Source organism: Galleria mellonella, unplaced genomic scaffold, assembly GCF_026898425.1.
Source record: "Galleria mellonella isolate WM207_F2 unplaced genomic scaffold, CSIRO_AGI_GalMel_v1 utg213, whole genome shotgun sequence".
Taxonomy (NCBI): Eukaryota; Metazoa; Arthropoda; class Insecta; order Lepidoptera; family Pyralidae; genus Galleria; species Galleria mellonella.
In genome coordinates this window covers 3734896-3756788 of record NW_026442039.1, presented here as the reverse complement: position 1 = coordinate 3756788, position 21893 = coordinate 3734896, and the positions used below count along the sequence as shown (strand labels likewise).

General features: G+C 32.5%; 1 protein-coding gene across 2 annotated transcripts in view; it reads left to right on the top strand.

Moving 5' to 3' along the window:
• Nucleotides 1-21893, top strand: part of LOC113511601 (general odorant-binding protein 70) — a 34631-nt gene that overhangs the window by 1043 nt on the left and 11695 nt on the right. Inside the window, exons 1-2 of one of the 2 annotated variants that reach the window (XM_031913671.2) lie at nt 7575-7683; nt 14991-15084. In XM_031913671.2, coding sequence (XP_031769531.1) covers nt 7675-7683; nt 14991-15084 — 103 coding nt within the window. In that variant the 5' untranslated portion in view covers nt 7575-7674. Of the gene's footprint in view, nt 1-7574; nt 7684-14990; nt 15085-21893 lie in introns of those variants that run through there. The other variant, XM_026895253.3, reaches the window with a different exon arrangement.

The window sequence follows — 21893 nt, the reverse complement described above, 5'->3', positions numbered from 1 at the left end:
TCCTTTTACTATATACCACTCCAATGTCGCAGCTCAGAAATACCACAATAGAATATACCACAGAATGCTCTGGGATTCCATATACCACATGTAGATACCACAGTACATTCAGTTCATAATTACATAATACAGCGATATAACACCATTCTATAGAGGAGAGAGATTGTTAGTAATGCGGACTCATTGCTAGTAATATATCCTGTCAGATCGACCTCCACGTGGTCCTCCCTGGAAATCATCGTTCTGAATCCCAGGTGTCATTCTCACCTGTCATCCCTCACTGGTGCCCCGCCAGCGTATGCTGTTAGTGCGGGCGGAGTTGCCATTCCATTATCATTCAATAAAAAAAGAACACCATTGTATAGACGCTGGTTACCACTATCCATCAACTGGGTCTTAAGCTGATGCTATATAAAATTCATACTTAAAAGTAATGCGAATTGAAATAAATAATCGATAAACTATTGCAAAAAGTATCATCAAAATCGATTGCAGAATTTTCACGTAAGATGCAAACAAATCCTGTTAATTGTAATAACAAATAGTATAGTAAGAAATATAGCACAATAAAACATGCTGCCATAAACATACCACAGTGCGAATATTCGGCGTGAGTGTTCAAATTTTTAGTTATTAAAAACGCTACGTATGATATGACAGTCTAAAGGACTACTTAATATTAGAAATAATTTTTGAATAAACATAAACATAATATTGCAATATCATACAGAATATCATTTAAAAAAAAGGGTTCAAACGTACTGTCAAGGACCACTAATTAATTTTTTTTTCCAAATATAAAAAAAAAAATAGATATAAACAATCTCCATTAAGTCAGGTCAGGTGTTGCCAACAATTGGTGCGTGGAAATGCAATAGGTGAAAGTAAACGCAGCGGAGTGTTTACGTGAAGCTCGGTTTGTAATGGTGTATGCTAATTACAGTTCATGTCGACTCCTCGTTTTACTTACTAAACAAAATAATAACAGGAGTCACTTTGATAGAAATACTAGTAATTTAACGTTTCGCTGCATAAAAATTAGGAAAAAAAAACAGCAACACAGCAATTATATAAATAATTATTAGGATGTAAATCCTAACGATTATTTGTGGTAATTTGTGTAATCCTAACGATAAATGTGAAAATTTGTAAAGATATTTTGGACGTTTAGATGTTAATTTGAATGAAATTTGAAATACAGATAAGTTATACCCTAATGTAACACATGATAATTATAATAAACGCGAGCAAATCCGCGGAAAGCAAATAGCAGTAATTAAATTATAAACATCTGTCTTTTAACACAGCAGAGATATATTTCTCCCTATAATATCATATAATATACTAAAAACGTAACATTTAAGTTGCTTAAAAACATAAATTATCTATTCATTTTAATCAATCTTTTATTATATATTAATTAACTATTTGGAAGTTCACTTGTGTCACAAAGGATATATTGACGTAAAATAATTTTCTTTAATCTTATCTATTAAATATTCAAACTATTCAGTTTTAATTTTAGTTATCATCGTATTAGTCTTTAACTATCCACTGCTGAACATAACCCTCTACCTAAAAGGAGGTTTCACCAGCAGTTGCCACGCTTGACAGACGGATTGGCAATCACAGTTAAGCTTGGGTGATGTTTTAAAAGGGACGCTGCTGCTCATCCCTCGACCACTAAGTTCCCTTAGTCGCCTATTACGATATCCACGGGAAAGGAAGGGTTGGCCCATTCTATGCCAGTGTCACACGTCATTTACTTTCAATACTTTTATTTATACTGTGGTTTTACTAAGATAATAATTTTGCATATTAAAATAAAAAAAAAATAAACAAAAGATAATCGATTTATAAAATTTGCCGAATTTTTTTTCAATATTTGATATTTTATTTGCGTAAATTAGCGAATTCCTATATTTTACTTGTAAAATATTCCTTACTAATATTATAAATACAGAGGTGGGTTTGTTTGTTTGTTACCTTTTGGCAACTTAATAGCTCAACTAATTGTTATGAAATTTGGTGTACACATATTTGGGTTAATGAAAAATGTTCTTCTCCTATGTAAGTTATTTGTGTCCTGGTTACATGGACGAAGTCGCAAGTAAGAACTAGTGACTTTTCATAAAGATTATCCTATTATGATATGGCACTATTATACAAGACTTGCTTTAATGCAATTACGTATGCCCAGTTATTGTGACAACCGCAAACCGAATAATCAATTTATGAGACGTAACACCCAGACAATTTTATTAAGGAAGACGCGACAAAATGTTTGTAACATCTGACGTAACACGGGAGGTCGTTGCTAGAAAGTAATTATTGTTATAATTGTAATTTTTTTTATTATAATCATTTAAAAAAAGAACAGTATGAATAATGTGTATTTGGTTATAGAATAAATATCGATACAGACTATAATTTTCTGAAAATAGCGATATTCTGGTTTATACATGTTTCAGACTACATATATTAATTAGCGGCCCGCCTCGGCTTCGCATTTGCAAAGAGATAGAAAGATAAATTACTATTTTATGTTAGCTTTCATAGGCTAATTTTTTACTTGGTTTACATTAATGTAATTTTTTTTATAATGCATGTTACTCGCCGATATTATAGCTTTATATAGGTAAAAAAAAATTTATTCATTTAAGGAATTTTACAGTTTATCCATTACAAACAAACAAACATAACAATCACAGATTTCCTCTTTATAATATTACGTTTTAATTCATAAAATAGTCTAACATCTCATTAACCTATTTTAGTCATTGAACTGTTTTGTCTCTTTATTTTATACTACAATCCCTAGTGACAAAACATTTCTATAGCTAAAATAGATTTGTAATAGGATTTAGTTTTTATGAATTAGGGGTATTTTTTTTAATGGGTGAAAATGGAATGGTAACCCCGCCCGCGCTATCGGTATACACCGACGAGGCACCAGTGGAAAATGATAGGTCAGAATGAATGCAGGTCAGTTGACCCACCATAATGAATTCGATAAGAATTAACCATGATGGTTTCCAAGGAGAACCGCGTGGAGGCCGACCTGAGAGGGTATATTGCTAGCAATGGGGCTATTAACTATCCACTAACAATCTCTTTCCCCCTGAATAAGGGAGTCAGTATGGACCATTTATCCATACAATACGAAGAAAGGTAGTGCAATAATTGTTCTAAGAGAAACTATGTGTATATTCACTATAGATACCTCATGAGGGTTATTTACCATAGAGATACCATATAATCTGTAATAACATGCAATCCACCTGATAGAAAGCAGCAACTCCCTATCCCGTATATAAGTGATGGTTACCACTTTCCATCTGATTCTTGTTATTTCGACCGCAACATAGGAGTGCTTACATAATTTTTACATTTTCATATAACACCCACTCTGACAATCCCAGATCATATAACTACCTACTTGGTTATATAACAATTCCTAATCATTCATTTGAAACAGAATTATCGAATTCTGTTTTCAAATTTCAAACCATTTGAATTCGCATCGGCGAATTCAAATGGTTTGAAACGAAAACTGTCAAATGTTATATTTATAATAAGTTTACTGTTGTAATCTATTGAAGGAAACAATAAAGAGTATCTATTTATATAAAGGAACCTATATATAATGACAATTTATATATAACAATCAGTTTCTATGTTTCTAAAGGATTAGGGTTTGGAAGTAGTTGTCACGTTTGGTAGACGGGTTGATAACCGGTCCCGGCATAGAATAATTCATCCCTTCTTTTTCCGTGGGTGTCGTAAGAGGCGACTATGGAAGCTGGTGGGATTCACAGTAGCGTCTCTCTTAAAATATCTTCAAAAACCTAACTGCGGTTGCCAACCCGCTTGCCAAGCGTGGCAACTACTGGTAAAATCTTTCTTATGGGGGAGGCTATGATCGTCAGTGGATAGTTAACAGCGTATTCGCTGTATTCATTGTATTCAACAACAAGGAAAGTAATTAGGTCTTATTGTTATATATTAAAATGTAGATTACTGAATTAACCAATTAAATTAAAGAAGAAATTTGGATGTTTTTTTTTTAAATAGCATAATACTCTCTACCTTGTTCATCGGTAAATTTCGTCTTTGTGTAAGATTTGAACTATTCGCGGATTAAAACTAAATTGAAAACTTTCTATAACAGCTTGACCTTTAGAATCTAAATTACTATTTAGATTCTGAAGAAAGAAAGAAAGTAAGTGAGAGAATGAATTTCCTGTCGTTAATAAATGGACGCAACTAGGGGTACATAAGCACGTATATCCTATAAAAAAATGGCCAATCAACAATACATCCTTCGGTTTAGAACTGTTATTCCATTCGAAACAACAGTTCTAATCCTCTATTTCAAAAACACGACAGAGGCACACACAAACTTAAAATTTTAAATCAACTAAAGTGCCTTTTCGACGCTAACGGTCGGCGAGTCCTGCCCACTCTTAACCTTATATGTATATCTTGCGTACACTTATGTTTTAGCAAGGCTGCGCCTGCGCCCACTCCGCTCAGGTGACTCAATTAGAACTATTCAAATACTTATGAGTCAAGAGCACAAAGTAAATAAGCCTTGAATTATAGGAAATAATCTTCGCTTCTAGTTTTCTTGTTTATTTTATAATTAGAGTTTAAATGAGTATATTTTATTTTGAGAGATATGTAGATCTTTCCAAACTTATACTACATCTTAACACACAACACAGATGCATTTTAATTAGTAAAGTTATATTTTTGTTTATAAAGTATTTAAAACAGATAATCTAATGTATGAAGTTTAGAATAAATAAAAATTTTATTTTTCAGCCGAGTCCAAATGGAGTCTCGTTTTGACTTTTTGTGTTTATGATTTATCACAAAAAAATATTGCGTACAATAACATCAACAATTTTGATCCGACCTTAATTTTTTTTTTTGCAGTCAATAGGACTTACTCCTATATCAGTCTATACCTATATTTGTCCTAATTAAAATTGCCATTTTTTTCTTACAGAATATATTCTTTTTATAATAAATATAATAATCCGTTATAAACGTTTAATGAATGTATTATAACCGTTATAGTATTATGATGTTGCTTTAATTCTTAATTAAAAACAAAATAATAAATTCCACCAATAAACAAAGGTTTATTACAGTAAATGTTTATATTATAATAGTAAAATGTGCAAGTCGTACGTACTTCATGCACCATATCTTTCGTTTTTCACCTAGTTTTTTTGCTTATCAAAATTTAGGTCAACACATTGCCTTGATCATGAAGAACATTTATCTGATTATCGCTTGATTATCTGGTACATGTTAAATTTTCAAGGTTTCCAATAAGTAAACATTGCTTAAAACTTTACTGATATTATAGTTTATGATTTAATTCAACAAAAGCAACGAAATGAAATAAAATGTAACGATAAAATCAATAAACCAACTTCTCTATTTGATTGCATTAAAAAAAATATTAGGTTCATAATTGGTAAAGGTATCGTGTAATATGCAAAACTCTATTAGATCCCAAATAAAATAGACGAATTAAGTACCTCATCATCATCATCATCATCATATCAGCCGTTATCTTTTAGCTACTGAACATAAGTCTTCCCATTGGGTGGTAATAATACTTGTAATTCAAGGGGTAAAATACAATATTAAACTCATTAAATTTTTTACCAGAGAGTAAAAAAGTTATTTTATGGATAGCTCTGTTCTAATCGTATTTCTGAAGTTAAGCAGTTATGCTAACATGACTGGCCTTCGATGTGATGTACGAAGTACCTTTCAAATAAATCCTAAGAACTGTCCCTTATGCCTATTTATACGTGAGAGATATTATAGGCGCCCCCCATATGGGCGTTTAAATCTGTAATCGACAGTTACCACCGACAGTAAGCTGTCAGTTAGTTTGTCTTTTACATTTGCATAAAAAATATATATACAGTCTGTTTAAATTAATCACATTAGGTATGTAAATTAAACCAATTTATTTTTAATAATGTACCTATAAGGCAATTACATGTAATTGAATCCGTTCATTTTGTATCAATTAAAAAATAATCATCCAAATTCACTCGGCGCTATAAGAATATTTAATATAATCACACATTAATGTAGCACAAAATACAAAATAAAAAACCGGTTAAAAATTTATACATAATCTTTTACCCGCGGCTTCGACCTCGTGACCAGGATACGTTTACTGACCGGGATAAAAAGAAGCCTATAATACTTCTCCATCTCATATAGTTCATGTATACTATATTTTCTAGTGATTGGCTAAGCCGTTATACGGTAACAAACAAACTCACTTTCACGTTTATAATATTAGTAAGGATGTACAAGAATACCTTATTATGTAGTAGGTATATATGTATTAAGTAGTAATATTATATCTAATTACTTTAATAATATCATCATTAATAATCTAATTACTTTAATAAGATCATCATTAATAACATCAGAGGGAGATTCGAGCTGACGAATTTTGTAGAGTCTCCCTCTAAAGGGTACCTCTGATCATCTGTTTAATTCATATTTCCGTCACGCCCTTGTTTGGTTTTTAAATTTGAAGAATGGGATACTTCAGGATACAGTAGTATAATACTAGGAACTGCAATGCATAAGATGTACTATATGACTAGATGTACATTCTATGATGTTTATCATTAGACAATGTTACCATTTTCCAACATGTAGACCGTCAGCTTGTTGGAGATTCAAATAAAAAAAAAAAAAAAAACTATAAATATTCACTTATAAAAAAATTTAAAAAATACGTAAAAATATAAAACTATAAGTTGGAACTTTTATTTCCTAAAGTTAATGTACCGACTTTTAATATACGCAATCGTCAAGAACAAATAATGACTTACCTAATCAATAAAACGGTCGAAGACAATAAATGAATTACCAGCATTTAAATGGTATTCATAAGTAAATTAAAAGCTTGCAAAGTGATTATATAATAACTGATCATACAGATAACAGTTGAATTCAGCCTTAAAACAAATTGTACAAACACTTGCACTACCAGTACACTACCAGAGGGAGACTATACAAAAGTTGTTTGCTTGGGCACTTATGTCCCATTCGTATTTCTACTGTGCAACAGTTGTATTTGCATGACTGTTTCAGTTTGAAGGGTGGGATATGGCAGCGAATTTACAGGCTACAGAGGAATAACACTTAAATACTCAGGAATGGTAACGCATGGGGTATCATGGACGAAACAGTCTATTATGTCTATGGTACTGCTCATGTCTATAGGCGACGGTTACCACTTTCCATTAGATGGGCTGTCAGTTTGTTTGTCATTCTAAGTTGCATAAAAGAAAAACATAAATTCACAATTTCACTCTTTTGAAACAAAAAAAGAAATAAGTTGGTAAGGTACATACACTACATAAACATCCATAATTGTTAAAAACAAACATAGACTTACATACTCGCGTAATCAATCGATTTTAAGATTAGGTAAGTACTCTGTACATCCGAATTACCGGTATCATAGATTAAGGATAACACCCACCAGCATATCAATAGTATTAGATACGCGAGTAAAATTAAAAGCGAAGTCGATGTTTATGTAACATCTGATCATACTGGTTACAATCGAATTCAACCTTGGAGGTTCCAGTCGACGCGGATCGCTCCATTTACATTATGACTAAGGTATTTGGTTAAAATAATTTTAATAATGCAAAAAAAAAGTAAATCTTACTCATTTCTACTTTATATTTAAATAAGTTGTATAATTTACATAGTAGTTTAGAAGCATTTTAAAATAATCAGCAATAGGATAATTGTTATCCTCACAAGAAACTTGTCCATTTAGGATTATATTCCAGTACGTCTTTGTGCCGCTGCACTTACATCCTGGGGTGGACAGGGCACCAGACAATTCTGGGACGGGTATACCTACCCACCCACAAAATGCCTATAAACTCGTCTTTTCTACATAAATATATTATTACTAGTTATACTTGAGCCAAGAAGTAACGGAGCATGGTATATGTATTCCTTAATATCATAATAAAGGTATACAATAAAATACCATATTCTTAATTGTAATTCTTGTGTCAAACTGTCACGAACTACCCGGAAATATATGTTAACAATATGCCGAGAGTAAAATTTCCTTGTAAGGTTATAAGTTAAAATTAAAATAATTGGAAGTAACACGGTAGTGTTAATTACATTTAAAATTAGCCATGCCATCTACTAGAAAGTGAGTTTTATTTCCATAATCAGAAGTCCGCAATTTAGAACAGTTAAGTGAATTGTGATAACATCTATTTTTATACTTTTTGTAACTTAACAATTATCTATACTCGTATACTTAAATCAAACATATTTGGGTATCACCTTAAATTTAGATAACATAATAGTTTATCATATATATTACCTACTATCTCTACCTATATGTTTTCTCCAATACATTATCTCTTATAACATCGTCTAGACATGAGACTAGGATATTTATAATGCACATTAATATGTATTTTCCTCAGTAATATTTCTCATAATTACTTACAAGAATCTGAACCGTGTAATGTCAACCAAAGCCTATTGCATAAAGCCTGTCTCTTAGGCAATGGAACTTTACTAGAAACGAGTCGCGCAATACAAGTCTAACTGTTATATAATTTGTGGATCAGTGCATCATGAAATATCAGCTATGGTTTCATCAATTAAAACGATTTATTCCATTTTTATTATTTTTACTTATTAATTAAAAATAATTATAACATTATGACAACAAAAACCTAGTGTGCTAACATACAAAATTATAATAAAAGTATTTAATCCGAATCCAGATATTTCAGAGCCGTTTCTTTGGCAGGTTACTATTAAAAATATCAATGATGTTTATAATATTATTTAAGAACTGTACTGCACTTGTTATTGTAACTTGTAACTGTATTGTACTTGTCGACTACTAACACTTTCCACCAGGAGGACCATCAGCTTGTTTGCCATTTTATATTGCATTAAAAACAGAATGAAGTTTTTGCAGTTCATTTTATTTATAACTGAAGATTCTTATAAATTTACTCCGCCAACCTGATCACTTGAAACTATTAACAAAGAGAATAATACATATATAATTCGTGATCCAAGTATTAAAACTACATTTGTTTACAGCCGTTTTCTTTATCTATGTTTATACAATAAAATACTTAAATGTTGCCAAATATATTGTAGTATTATCCTTCATCACGGGCTATTAAATTGGTAAAAAATTATTTACTCTCATTACATTATGAGGTAACTGAGAATTTAATGAAATCCTAATCCTTACTGTGCACATGTTTACATCCATACACTCTTTCTCATTCTTAGCATTACATGTATGTGTACATATAAATATACTAACAAACTGGTTAAACACACAATACACACGTATATGCATACGCACTTGTGCGCACGCACATGCTCGTACATACACACTCACACACACGTACACACACTCATACACACACACATTTAGTATATCTTAATCCTTTACACTCCGTTGTCGCTATATTTACGATATTAAAATGCTAACATTAAATCTACTGTCAACGACGGCACGGTTATTTTACTGACTCAGCGCCCTTAAGCGAAATCGTCTGTGTTTATGTTATAGTGTTGATGACATGTTTATTATGTTTACCGCCGTGTGTGTCCCGGCATGGGACACCCGTTCCTTTTCCGTGGGTATCGTATGAGGCGACTAAAGGAGGGCGAGGGATGGGCAGCAGCGTCCCTCTTAAAACATCTCTAAAAGCTTTACTGCGGTTGTGAACCCGCCTGCCGAGCGTGGCAACTATTGGCAAAACACTCTTTACGGGCAAGGTTTGTGTCCAGCAGTGGACAGTTAACGGCTTCAATAATAATAAAATTATGTTTACATTATAATAAGTTATTGATAAGTTAATGTCTTATTTGTATCCTCTATGAGTTATTAGCTTGGAGTGCAAAGGGTTAAAAGTGTACTAAACATTGGGTAACCGCGCTCTTAGCCCCCAAGACCTAGTTAAGGGACTGATAAGGCGAACTTTTCGTAATGTAACTTGATATGAGTTGCAATATAATTAGCTTGTTTGTCATATATTTATTTATTCATTAGTACATAAATAGCGGACTTAACGTTAAAAGCGTTCTCTCCTAGTCAATCATAGGTAAATGTCAGAATACTTGCATGAGGTACTAATTGATACACGTACATACTAAAATTACATATATAAACGAATAAGTAGATATAAATAACAAATATACTTAAACATATATAAAGTATACTATATTATGCACGAAATTGAGAATAATATATAGTACTTATTGCTCGGATAAAGTAAAAAAGTGAGCATGAACCTTTTTTTTTAAAGACAGTTTAGTTGGTAGTCTCTTAATGGTATCAGGAAGCGCATTCCAGAGCCGTGAAAAATTATATTATGACAAAAGCCTTCTTCTATTAGGGGGTTTTACTCGTAGTTGCCACACTTGGCAGGCAGGTTAGCAATCGAAGTTTGGCCTTAGTGATGTTTTAAGAGGAACACCGCTACCCCTCCCTCAACCGTTAATGTTCCCTTAGTCGCGTCTTACGACATCTACGGGAAACGAAGGAGAAGCCTGTTCTATGCCGGGACCGCACAGCGATATAGTTTTGTTATAAAGTAAAATAGATAAGTAAGCTTAACTATCAAGATCCTAATGAAACTATCTGATATTGTGTTTTATGTACATTTCGATAGAGATAAAAATCATATGATTATATTACACAATATTTTTCACTTTCTCTTATTATTCAATGCTGATAGTACTTAAAACGGTACCATCACGATCCATAAAAAGTAGTTAACTATGGGGCTTTCATTTTAAAATAGGGGCATTATACAATTTTGATGAGTTGATTTCTCAGTTACACTGAGATAATTTTTTATTTGTTCAAGTTCATGCTCATGATTACTAAAGGAAAGTAAATTTGGTCAATTTTTATAATTTCTAAGTATAATATAATGGTGTTCTGCAAAGGCGAATATGATATCGCCTTAGGCTTTGAAACTAATTGTACCTACTTTTCTACTCAAAATATTTACAAGATTATAAGCATGACATATTTACGAAATAAAGTAATATACTACATTTTATATTAGAGAGAGAGAGACTGAGAGAGAGAGAGAGAGAGAAAGAAAGAGAGAGAAAGAAAGAGAGAGAGAGAGAAAATGCTTTATTTACACCACACATCTGTGATATATATTTGCTTTATTGTGCCCAGAAAAAAAATTGTATTTAAGCATGTTTACAAACAATAACATTTAAAGTTGTACTTAAAAACGAAAGTGAAAGCATAAAATTTGAATTACAATGCTCTCTACCAGAAATGATAAAGTTCAAACAATATAAATTAAAAGGCTCAAATAATATATATTAATGCCCATAGTTTTGATTTTTGATCCGGATTAATAAAATGCATGATGCACTAATATTATAAAGAGGAAAGATCTGATTGTTTGTTTGTTAGTAATGTACAAACTCAAAAACTACTCGAGCGATATAAAAAAAAACATCTTCAATGCTATTTTATCAAAGTCAACGCGTAACATAGGCTGTATACAATATTATTTTCGAAAATTCTATCTACCCGTACGCAGTCGGGCCGGATTATTAGTATATAGTAAGTAGGATATTTGGAATATTATTTATTTTGGATGTTATTTATATATTATAGGTATATTTATGACGATAAGAAATTGGGAAATTTTAATAGTGACATAGAAGTTGCAAGGTTAAGTTAGTAGGTCAATGGGCATGTTTAATGTGTGGTTATCAGTAAACCGGTACAAAGGTCAACGCACATCAGAATGTTATTGACGAGAACTGATGATGAGAAATTACCCAGTGATCTTCTTTACAATATCTTAGTAGTAGCTTTTGGTAGAAAATAAAAAAAATATATAAGAAAAGTTCAAAATAAATTGAATGTTTCAATTTTACTATTTAGAGCAAGTTGTTCAGATTCATATATATCTTGTTTTGAAACTTGCAACTTGGTATTGGTCCCTTTATGACTAACTGTAAAAACAACTGAATTTTTTTAATGGATGATTTTTATTATTATTATTTCAGCCATTAAATTATGTGTAAACTCATAAGCCTTCTGTCTACTGCTGGATATGTCCAGCATATGCTGATAAGCCTTCCCCATAAGGGGAGTTTTGCTAGTAGTTGCCACGCTTTGCAGGTGGGTTTGGCAACCGCAGTTTGTCTTTTAAAGATGTTTTAAGAGAGACGCTGCTGCCCATCCCTCGCCCTTCCTTAATCGCCTCTTGTGACACCCTCGAAAAAGGAAGGAGTGGCTCATTCTATGCTGAGGCACATACGGCAATATGGAATGGATGAATGGATAATATGGAATGGTAACCTTATCTGCGCTATCGGTAATATGCTGGCGGGGTACCAGTGAGGGTTGATAGGTGGAGGTGAAGCATGTCAGTTGGCCCGTCATGACTAATTCAACAATGAATCGGTCACAATGGTTTCCAAAAGGAACCGTGTGGAAGTCGACCTGATAGGGTATATTGCTAGCAATGGGGTTGTTAATTCCCCATTACTACCAATCTCTTTTCACCTCAACAAAATTATTGTTCATACAGTAAAGTAACCTTTTCGAATCTTTTGTTATCTAAAAATTATACTAAATAATAATTGCGTAAAGGAATAAGTTCACATGCATCTTTCGAAACTTTTTGAGCAACATAAACACACCATAATAGGTCTAGGTCGGTTAGCTTATGTTTTCCGACGTTACCACATTTTTATTAGTTGACCAATGCAGTGAAAATTACACACAAGATTGCATATGGATCTTGTAAAATCATTGCAAGTTTTAAGACGCTACTTTTAAATTAGAAAGTAAATATCCACTAGTGGTGGTCAACTAAAGATACCTACTGATTTCATTCAAGTATCCTCCGTCTCGTTTTAACTTTACAGTTGTTTTGTTGTCTCTTTCTATGTTACGTTACGTAATAGTAAATATTATGGTCGTTACAATCATCTATTTAAAGTAAGATTATATCTGTTAATTTTTTTCGTTAAAAGCACTTAAGTATTAATGTAAACTTAAAGTTTGCTCTCGCGAAATAGGTTTTTTTTAATGGATGACAATGGAATGGTAGTGAGGTGAGGATGAAAAGGCAGGTCAGTTAGCTCATCGTGATGAATACACCTGGAATTCAGCACGATGGTCAGGGGGGACCACGTGGAGGTCGAACTGATAGGGTGTATTGCTAGCAATAGGACTGATAGTCCGCATTACTAACAATCCCTTTCCCTTCCGCGAAATAGGTTGATACCCTCTGTAGGATATACACTCGTGTATATATCCTACATATAGTAAGATATATATCTTGGAAATGGTATATTTGTGCATGAATTATATTTATTATATAAATACGATTTTTTTTAAAATTCAATCATAACAAATATACGCAATTATAATGTAGGTACATACATACGTGATGGATTTTACTCAATCCTAGATAAATTGATATGTATATGTATGTGATTGTGTATATATGTATGTGTATGTATATATGGTATGTGTGTGTATGTGTATGTATATATATGTATGTATATATGTGTGTATATATGTATATAATTTTTATATATTTTTAATTTGCAAAAGATGCTTTTTTAATTATAAAGCACTATTATACCTACTTGTACAACAATTAGTCCATTACCCTAAGGTTGTCTTGAAAAGATTGCTCTCAGCAATAAGACCGCCTTACTGTACTTATACAATTGTATCGTTATGTTTGTAAATTGTCTTGTTTATTTCCTATATTGTATAATGCAAATAAAGTATACTCATTCATTCATAAAATTATAAATTATCCTGTATATATATATACGAGTATACTATCAAACCCACAATTCTTATGTATGCTTAGGGACCAATGGTCGATTCACCCATAATGAAATATGGAATATGTATACTTCAAAACTCAGTCTTAATGCTGACCTTATCAGCAGGAATGTTGACATTATTATTTTTATTTCAAGTCCTCGGTCCAAATGATTTTCAGCTGAACGAATCGAAATCATTGTTTATTATATTTATTGGAAATGTTTGAATACTTATTGTTTACGCGTCAAAATTACGTCTGTAAAGTGACCAAACAAGTGCCTATTGTTGTAAGTCGCGTATTGTCGAGTTGTGCAGACAATGGCTAAGTTTGGATGTCCATTGCAAGGTTTCATTGTGGCCCGGTCTGAGTCAATCTCCCATATCGTCTGTGAATTAACCATTGTTGATAAATAACATTTTTAAGATAACACCATATTATATAAACAGTAACGCTCCTGAATACATACGAGTACGTTGGGAGAAGGGATTATTAGCAATAGGGATTTGCCCATTACTATTCATTACTATTACTATTCCAACCTCATCAGGTCGACCTCCACGCAGTTCTTTCTAGAAATCATCGTGCTTAATTTATTGTTCAATTCTTCATGTCATCATAAAAATTGTAGAAAAAAAAACGTCATTGTACTTCGTGTATTCAATTTGTTTAATCTAATTTTTATTCACAACTTCGGGGGGAAGGGATTGTTAGTAATGCGGGCTACCAGTCCCATTGCTAGCAATATACCCTGTCAGGTTGACTTCCACGCGGTTCCCCCTGGAAACCATCGTGCTGAGTTCCAGGTGTATTCATCACGATGAGCTGACTGACCTGCTTTTTTTCATTATTCACCTATTATCACTCATTGGTGCTCCGCCAGCGAATACCGTTCGCGCAGGCGGGGTTACAATTCCATTAATCATGCATTAAAAAAAAATTCACAACTTCGTCTGCATGATTGAAAGATTTATATACAATTACAATGTCCCTTAGATATTACACAGCAGCTGTCAAAAGTGGTGGATGCTGTCATCCACTGTCTTCAATAATCAATAAGTAATTTATAATTTTTTTTTGTTACAGGAAAAAAGATGTCGGAATCCACCCACCGCTCCTCAAAAGATAGAAAGGGTTATAACCTTATGTCAAGATGAAATCAAACTGTCCATACTTCGTGGTAAGTATTTATGTTGAAACATATTTCACTTGTAATAAATTATATACTAAGTAAGGTTTTTCTAATAGATGGAAATGGAAAAGTACTGTGGTTATGTTTTATTTATGGTTTGTGCCAAGTTAGTTGCTCCATTATCACGAAATCATCTCGAATTACTCACGACGGTTTACAGGAAAGGACCGTCAAGATATCGACCTGGGTATAATATTAACAATGGAAATGCTAGTTTTCTTTACTATTTAATTAGACACCAAACATAATCTTTATTAAAAAAAATATTATAATTTTGACAAAATACGTCTCAGACCAACATAGACAAAAAACAAAAATAATAAAAATTGCTTATTTTTTGTTTTATTTTTATGTTTTTGTTGCCTCATAACTCTGTCTGTTATAAACCGATTTGTTATATATTTTTGTATCTATAAAAATAAAAGATTAACAACATTTTAGTTTAAAAATGAAATTAATTGATTTTACCACAATTGAAGTCGCTTTTGATTTGCGGAACAAAATCTTAAATTATTGTTTATGCCATTACTACTCGTATATAAAATCATACAAAAAAAAAATAGAACGGATTTGTAAATCTCTTTTCACAACAAAACAAAACATAATAAATAAAGAACAAAAGTATGTCACATTAAAATTACAACAGTCATCGTAATGATGATCTAATAATAATATGTTTTACTGAAATAAAACAAAAAGCATTGTTTATTTAACAATAACCTTTCACTCACCCGTTTGAATAGTAAATAATCAATGTAAATCTATTTTGTTGTTTTATTGTATTTTTACGTAAACTTAAACAATACTATGTTTACGATATGATGTGCTAGTCAAATAATGCATTGTGTATTATGCAATTATTGATATGAGTCCTATAAGTTCAAGCAAATGGAACTGCTATATAGGTATCATAATAGATAGATAGATAGATACTCTTTATTGTTTCCTCCAAAAGATTACAATAGTAAACTTATTATAGATATAAACAATAACAATAAATAATCATAATGAGAAAACAATAGGCGACCTTATCGCTAAAAGCGATAATCTCTTTCAGGCAACCTTTGGATGGAGAGGAGTAATTATAAACAGTTTGATCGGAGGCACGATGAAAATCAATGTATGGCGTGCAGAAAACGTTACTTCTCAGTCGACTTACAAAAGAAGGAGGTTCTATTTTTCGGTCGTATTTTTTATGTTTGTTAACTCATAACTCTGTCAGTTCTAAACCGATATAGAAAATTGGTTTTATTATTTGAAAGGATATGCTTACAGATTGATCCCATATAAATTTTATCAAAATCAGTTCAGTAGTTTAGTTTTTAAATCGAAATAATTAGTTTTGTCACAATAAAAATCGTTTTTTTTTTCTGGGCCCAAGTATTCATTATTATAGACGAAGTCATGGTTATTGTTGATACGTAAGGGGAGAAGGGGATTTAAGTAATGGAGATGCGAATTCTCACTGCTAGTAATATATCCTAACGGGTCGTCCTCCACGCGGTCCCCTCTGGAAACCATCGTGCTCAATTTCAGGTCATTTCATCACGATGTAGCCCATCGTAATACTAACCTATCTTCTCATTTTACCTTATCCTTACCCTCTCCAATCATCCTTCACTGGTGCTCCGTCAGTGAATACCGACAGTACAGATAGCATAGGCGTAGTTACTAATCCATTATCGCCCATTAAAAATATTTAATAAATAATCTAAACACTATAAGCAGTTTAATATAAACTTTTTAGAAAATAATAGACACAAATGCAACAAAATATTTTCATATATTATATTATAAATGTTGAATTTACCTATTTCTACTTAGAATGTCCATTTTTTAAATTAAAATATGTATAATCGACATTGAGTTTAATTCTTATTGTTATTGGTTTATAACTTATTGCTATTAAAGATAAAACGATTTAGTCATGGGTAGGCAATATAGCTATAAGGGGTATATCACACTGTCAAATATATAGGTTTATAATTATGATATTATTTTATATAGCCATTGTTGCATTTCTGTACTAACTAATTATACCCTTGACTTCATTATGATTCATCATTCATCATCATTTCAGCCATTATCCGTCCACTGCTGGACATAAGCCTCTCCCATAGACTGCCATAAAAAACGGTCCTGAGCCACCAGCATCCACTGACTTCCTGCAACGCATTTCAGGACGTCACTCCATCTAGTGGGGGGTCATCCTACACTACGTTTACCCGTATGAGGTCGCCACTCAAAAACCTTTCTTCCCCATTGGTTGTCGGTTCTGCGAGCTATGTGACTAGCCCATTGCCACTTCACCTTGGTTATCCTTCGAGCTATGTCGGTTATTTTGGTTCTTTTGCGGATATCCTCGCTTCGGATTCTATCACGCAAAGAGATTTTTTTTTTATATAACTTAGAATGGTAAACAAGCTGACGGCCCATCTGATGGAAAGTGGTAACCGTCGCCTATAGACATGAACAGTACCATGGACACAACAAAGTATACTGTTTCGCCCATGATACCCCCCATGCGTCACCATTCCTGAGGACTTAGGGGTTATTCCTTTGTACCCAGTAAATTCACGCCATATCCCACCCTTCAAACCGAAACACAGCCATGCAACTGTTTCACGGTTGAAACATGAATGGGACAGAGGTACCTAAGCAATCGACTTTTGTACAAAGTCTTCCTTTGGTGAGAGTAAGAGATTCCGAGCATAGCCCTCTCCATAACCCGCTGAGTAACTTGTAATTTTTGCATACGGGCAATCCTGTAGGACCACGTTTCAGTTCCGTAAGTCACTGGCAACACGCACACGCACGGTTAAAGACCAAAGTTCATTATGATTATTTTGTGTTAAGTCATTTAGGGTCAAGGAAATTATTTTTTAAAGACACAAAAAAATATTTTAACTATTCGTATACGTGATTTATAACACTAATTTTATCTTCATACAATGGAGCGGTCTAGGCTACAACTCTTACAATGCATCACTCCCTCAAAGACTACAATATGTCACGGGCTCTACTTATTCTAATAAAACATATATTTTAAGTTGGACTTATTTCAATGGAGTCCTTTTAGCCATTTCTTCTTGATAGCGTATGAAATAGATAACCAGACTGTAACTAGTAGTAATTACTACAACGACTAAAGTCTGCTTTATTATACATTTATACTTAGCTTAAGTATAACCTAATAAGATAATTCTGTACATATTTTAATACATAAAACTTTGCGGCACGATGTTTGTTTACGTTAATCTCCGAATCCGTTAAACCTATTTTGATGAATAGGAGGGAAAGGGATTGTTAGTAATGGAGACTGAGAATTCCATTGGTAGCAATATACCCAATCAGGTCGACCTCCGCACGGTTCTCCCTGAAGACTATCATGGTTAATTCCTGATGAGTTCATCATGATGGGCTAACTGACCTGTTTTCATTCTCATCTATCACCCTTCACTGGTGCTCCGTGCAGCGTATCCCGTTAGCGCAGGCGTGGTTACCATACCATTTTCACGCATAAAAAAAAAACCTATTTTGATGAAATATTATAATTGTTTCCAACAACTTGATAGATACGATATTTTTATCACGATAAGAAAAAATGGAACCGGTAGGTGACTGTATGAAGGAAAACAACGTTTGACAAGCCACCTAGTAGGTATCCTTACTAATATTATAAATGTGAAAGTGAGTTTGTTTGTTTATTACTTTATAGCGCCTTAACGGCATAACCAATCACTATGAAATTTAGTATATACGCACTATAAGAGATGGAAAAGGATGTGGACTACTATTCATTCCTATCTATCTATCTATCTATCCATTTAAGAGCTGCGCTATTGTCGGTGGAGCTCTTGCCACTCACTACGATTTTCAGCGAGTCTCTTCACCTCTTGATACGACACGACACCAACTCCTTCCTTGATCTGCCTGATGTAACTATGTCTCGGTCTCCCTCTCCCCCTTCTTCCTTCTATCTTACCTTCTATTATAATGTTCATAAGTTCGTCGTGTCGTATCAAGTGTCCTAACATTTTTCCCCTTTTTTCTTTTCATTCCAACCAGCAAATGTATCTCGGTCACGCATATGAAGCCACAGGTAAAAGCTAACCCTATATATTTAACAGTCTTGTTTTCATTTAAGAGTTTCCTCTTGTCGGTGCAACTAATTCATACATCTTCCTCCAGCCAGCTCTATCCTAGGCCATATCCTTTATCTCCCTATACGACATGACATTTAACGATACGATATTTAACAGTGTAATAAATATAAAATATACTAACAGCAGTTATTCTGTAACAGAAGGTGTTGAAAGTATTTCACAATTTTAAATCTTATTAAAAGGATCGTAATACGTGTTTTGAGTGTTAAACGATTAGCAGATGGCATAAGCATAACGCATCTTTTGTGTCGAAGGTAAGCAGTGTCCAAAACTCGATCAGTCGGGGTCGCGTAGTCAAGGTCGCGGGCCGCAGTGAAAGTACTGTGGTTAAGTTGCTGCTATCAAGCATAGTAACATATGATTTTATTCGTCGAACCAGCCAATCTCACAAAACGCAGTTTTATGATAGCGTATTTCTACTTTATTGACTAACTTTCAAACTGGATTAACAACATGGTTAACTTGGAACATGGTAGGCCTATAGGAAATTTCTTTAGGTTTTTTGTTATTTTTTTTTTTCTATTTTAATTTAAATTTGAATTATTCGGTTATAGAAAAGGCTAGTAAGAAACCAAATGAATCCGAAAGTTGACAATAGGCTTTTTTCTACTACATTGGATTACAAGAAGCATAAGCCTTTTTCATATTATTTACTCATATATACCATTCTAAGCAGAGTCTAGGGAAAGTAGATAAAGTTTTCGTTTGAGAAATCGGTTCAGGGTACGATAAGACTGATATATCTGAAGTAGGTAAAAGCCCTTAAAATAATAATAATAAAAAAAGAGACAATGAATCGATCGAATGAACGCTCAACCTAAAAGAATTTTTTTTATTATAATTAAATTTTTACTATTCATTATTTACATATATATGTATTATATTTTAAATAATTTATAGTCACTGTTCAATATAATTTCCGATAGTATAATAATAGATCTTACAATCAGAAATGTGTCAACCATGAACTGCATGAGTAATTCAAGGCTATGAAGCCTCGATCATTATTTAGCACCTTCATAATTTAGTATACATACTTACTTTTGTGGAAGCAATGGCCTTTGTCCATAGATAGTTTTTTTTTCGCTAACTCCTAATTTATATTATTACAAAAAATATTTTAGTCTGCCCAAAAACCAAAATAAATTACCCATATCTCTACTGTGAAAACTATTGATAAAAATAAATAAACAAAAAGATGAATTCTTGTCATGTGTATGAAAACGGATTTTTTTTTATTGACCATCAAGAGTACTAATTAAGAAAAATCTTGTTTATATTGCTCCACAAATATAACTGCTTTTTCTTATAATGGCTTAGTCCTAAAAATTACCTCGCGAGAATTGGAAATGGTAGCAGGTATTTACATTATATATTTCTTTAGTAAGTGTACGTCTGGGATAAATATATATTTGAAGTTATTTTAAATTTATATTTATCCAAAATTTATAGAATAAAAGTTAATTTTTTTCTTTTTTAAAATCCAATATAATACTATCGTTTGGAATAAAGAAAATTAAAACGAAATTACAGCAAATTACAAAATATTAAAGTAAATTCGAATCTGGCACTTGCCATACATTTTACCAAAGACTGTGCAACACAGTTTTACAATACTTTTTACACCATTCCAACATACTGACCGTATTTTTAAGAATCGGCAAGTAAACTGTAAAGCAAGTTACAGCTCTGCCCCCGATACATGCTGACAATGCGAGACTATTCGACTAAAATATACTTAAAAGGAAGGTTGAAGTCGTAACTGTAATATCTGAGATCACTCAGCACTGACTCATTTAGCAAAAGGTGTATGTATTGTACCAATAAATATAGTCTCGTTTATAAATCAATATCATTTTTTACTTTTAATAGCAGGAAAAGAAAGCTAAGTAGTTACCATTTTTAAAATTCACTGATAGGATATTACTAAGAATAAGTTTCTTGTAAAAGGTTCATATTTTCTGTGTAAGAAATATTTTTTTCTTTAATTTAGTAAATCAATGTTAAAGAAGTAATTTACGATATAGACATTATTTCAAACAGCACCACAGTTTTTTGGCAATTATTTCTTCTGTAAGTAGATGCTTATTAAAAAAGCATCTACTTGCGAGGGAGAGAGAGAGAGTCCCCTCCGATAAATTTGCCATGTGTCTCAAATGGATAATTTATCAACATTCAATTATATGACTAAGAAATATGAAAATAATCAATTGAAATCTAAACTAGTGTTATAAAGTGAAAAAGTTTATTATTGTTTTAATGTTAATAATTACTTAAAAATATTTCCATAGCTTTAAAAGTTATTCCAACTATAAAAAACTTCATTAACAGCAATTAACATGGACTATTTAAAAAAAACATGCGAAGTCGAGGCTTGTTGTTAGTTTGTTTAAAAAAGTAAACTTATTAACGTGGAAATCCAAGTCAAAAAAGGACCGAACCTCGTACGCCATTTCACTAACCGTCAGAATTTTTCCTGTTATTACCCTGTAATTAGCTTGCGTAATAGCACCTTAATCAACCACCATTACCATTGTACGTGGAAGTTGTTACGACATACAGAATTTTGGAAGGTGATTTTTTACTTATATTAAATGGGCTTTTACATATACGCCCCAGAAATACTCTCCT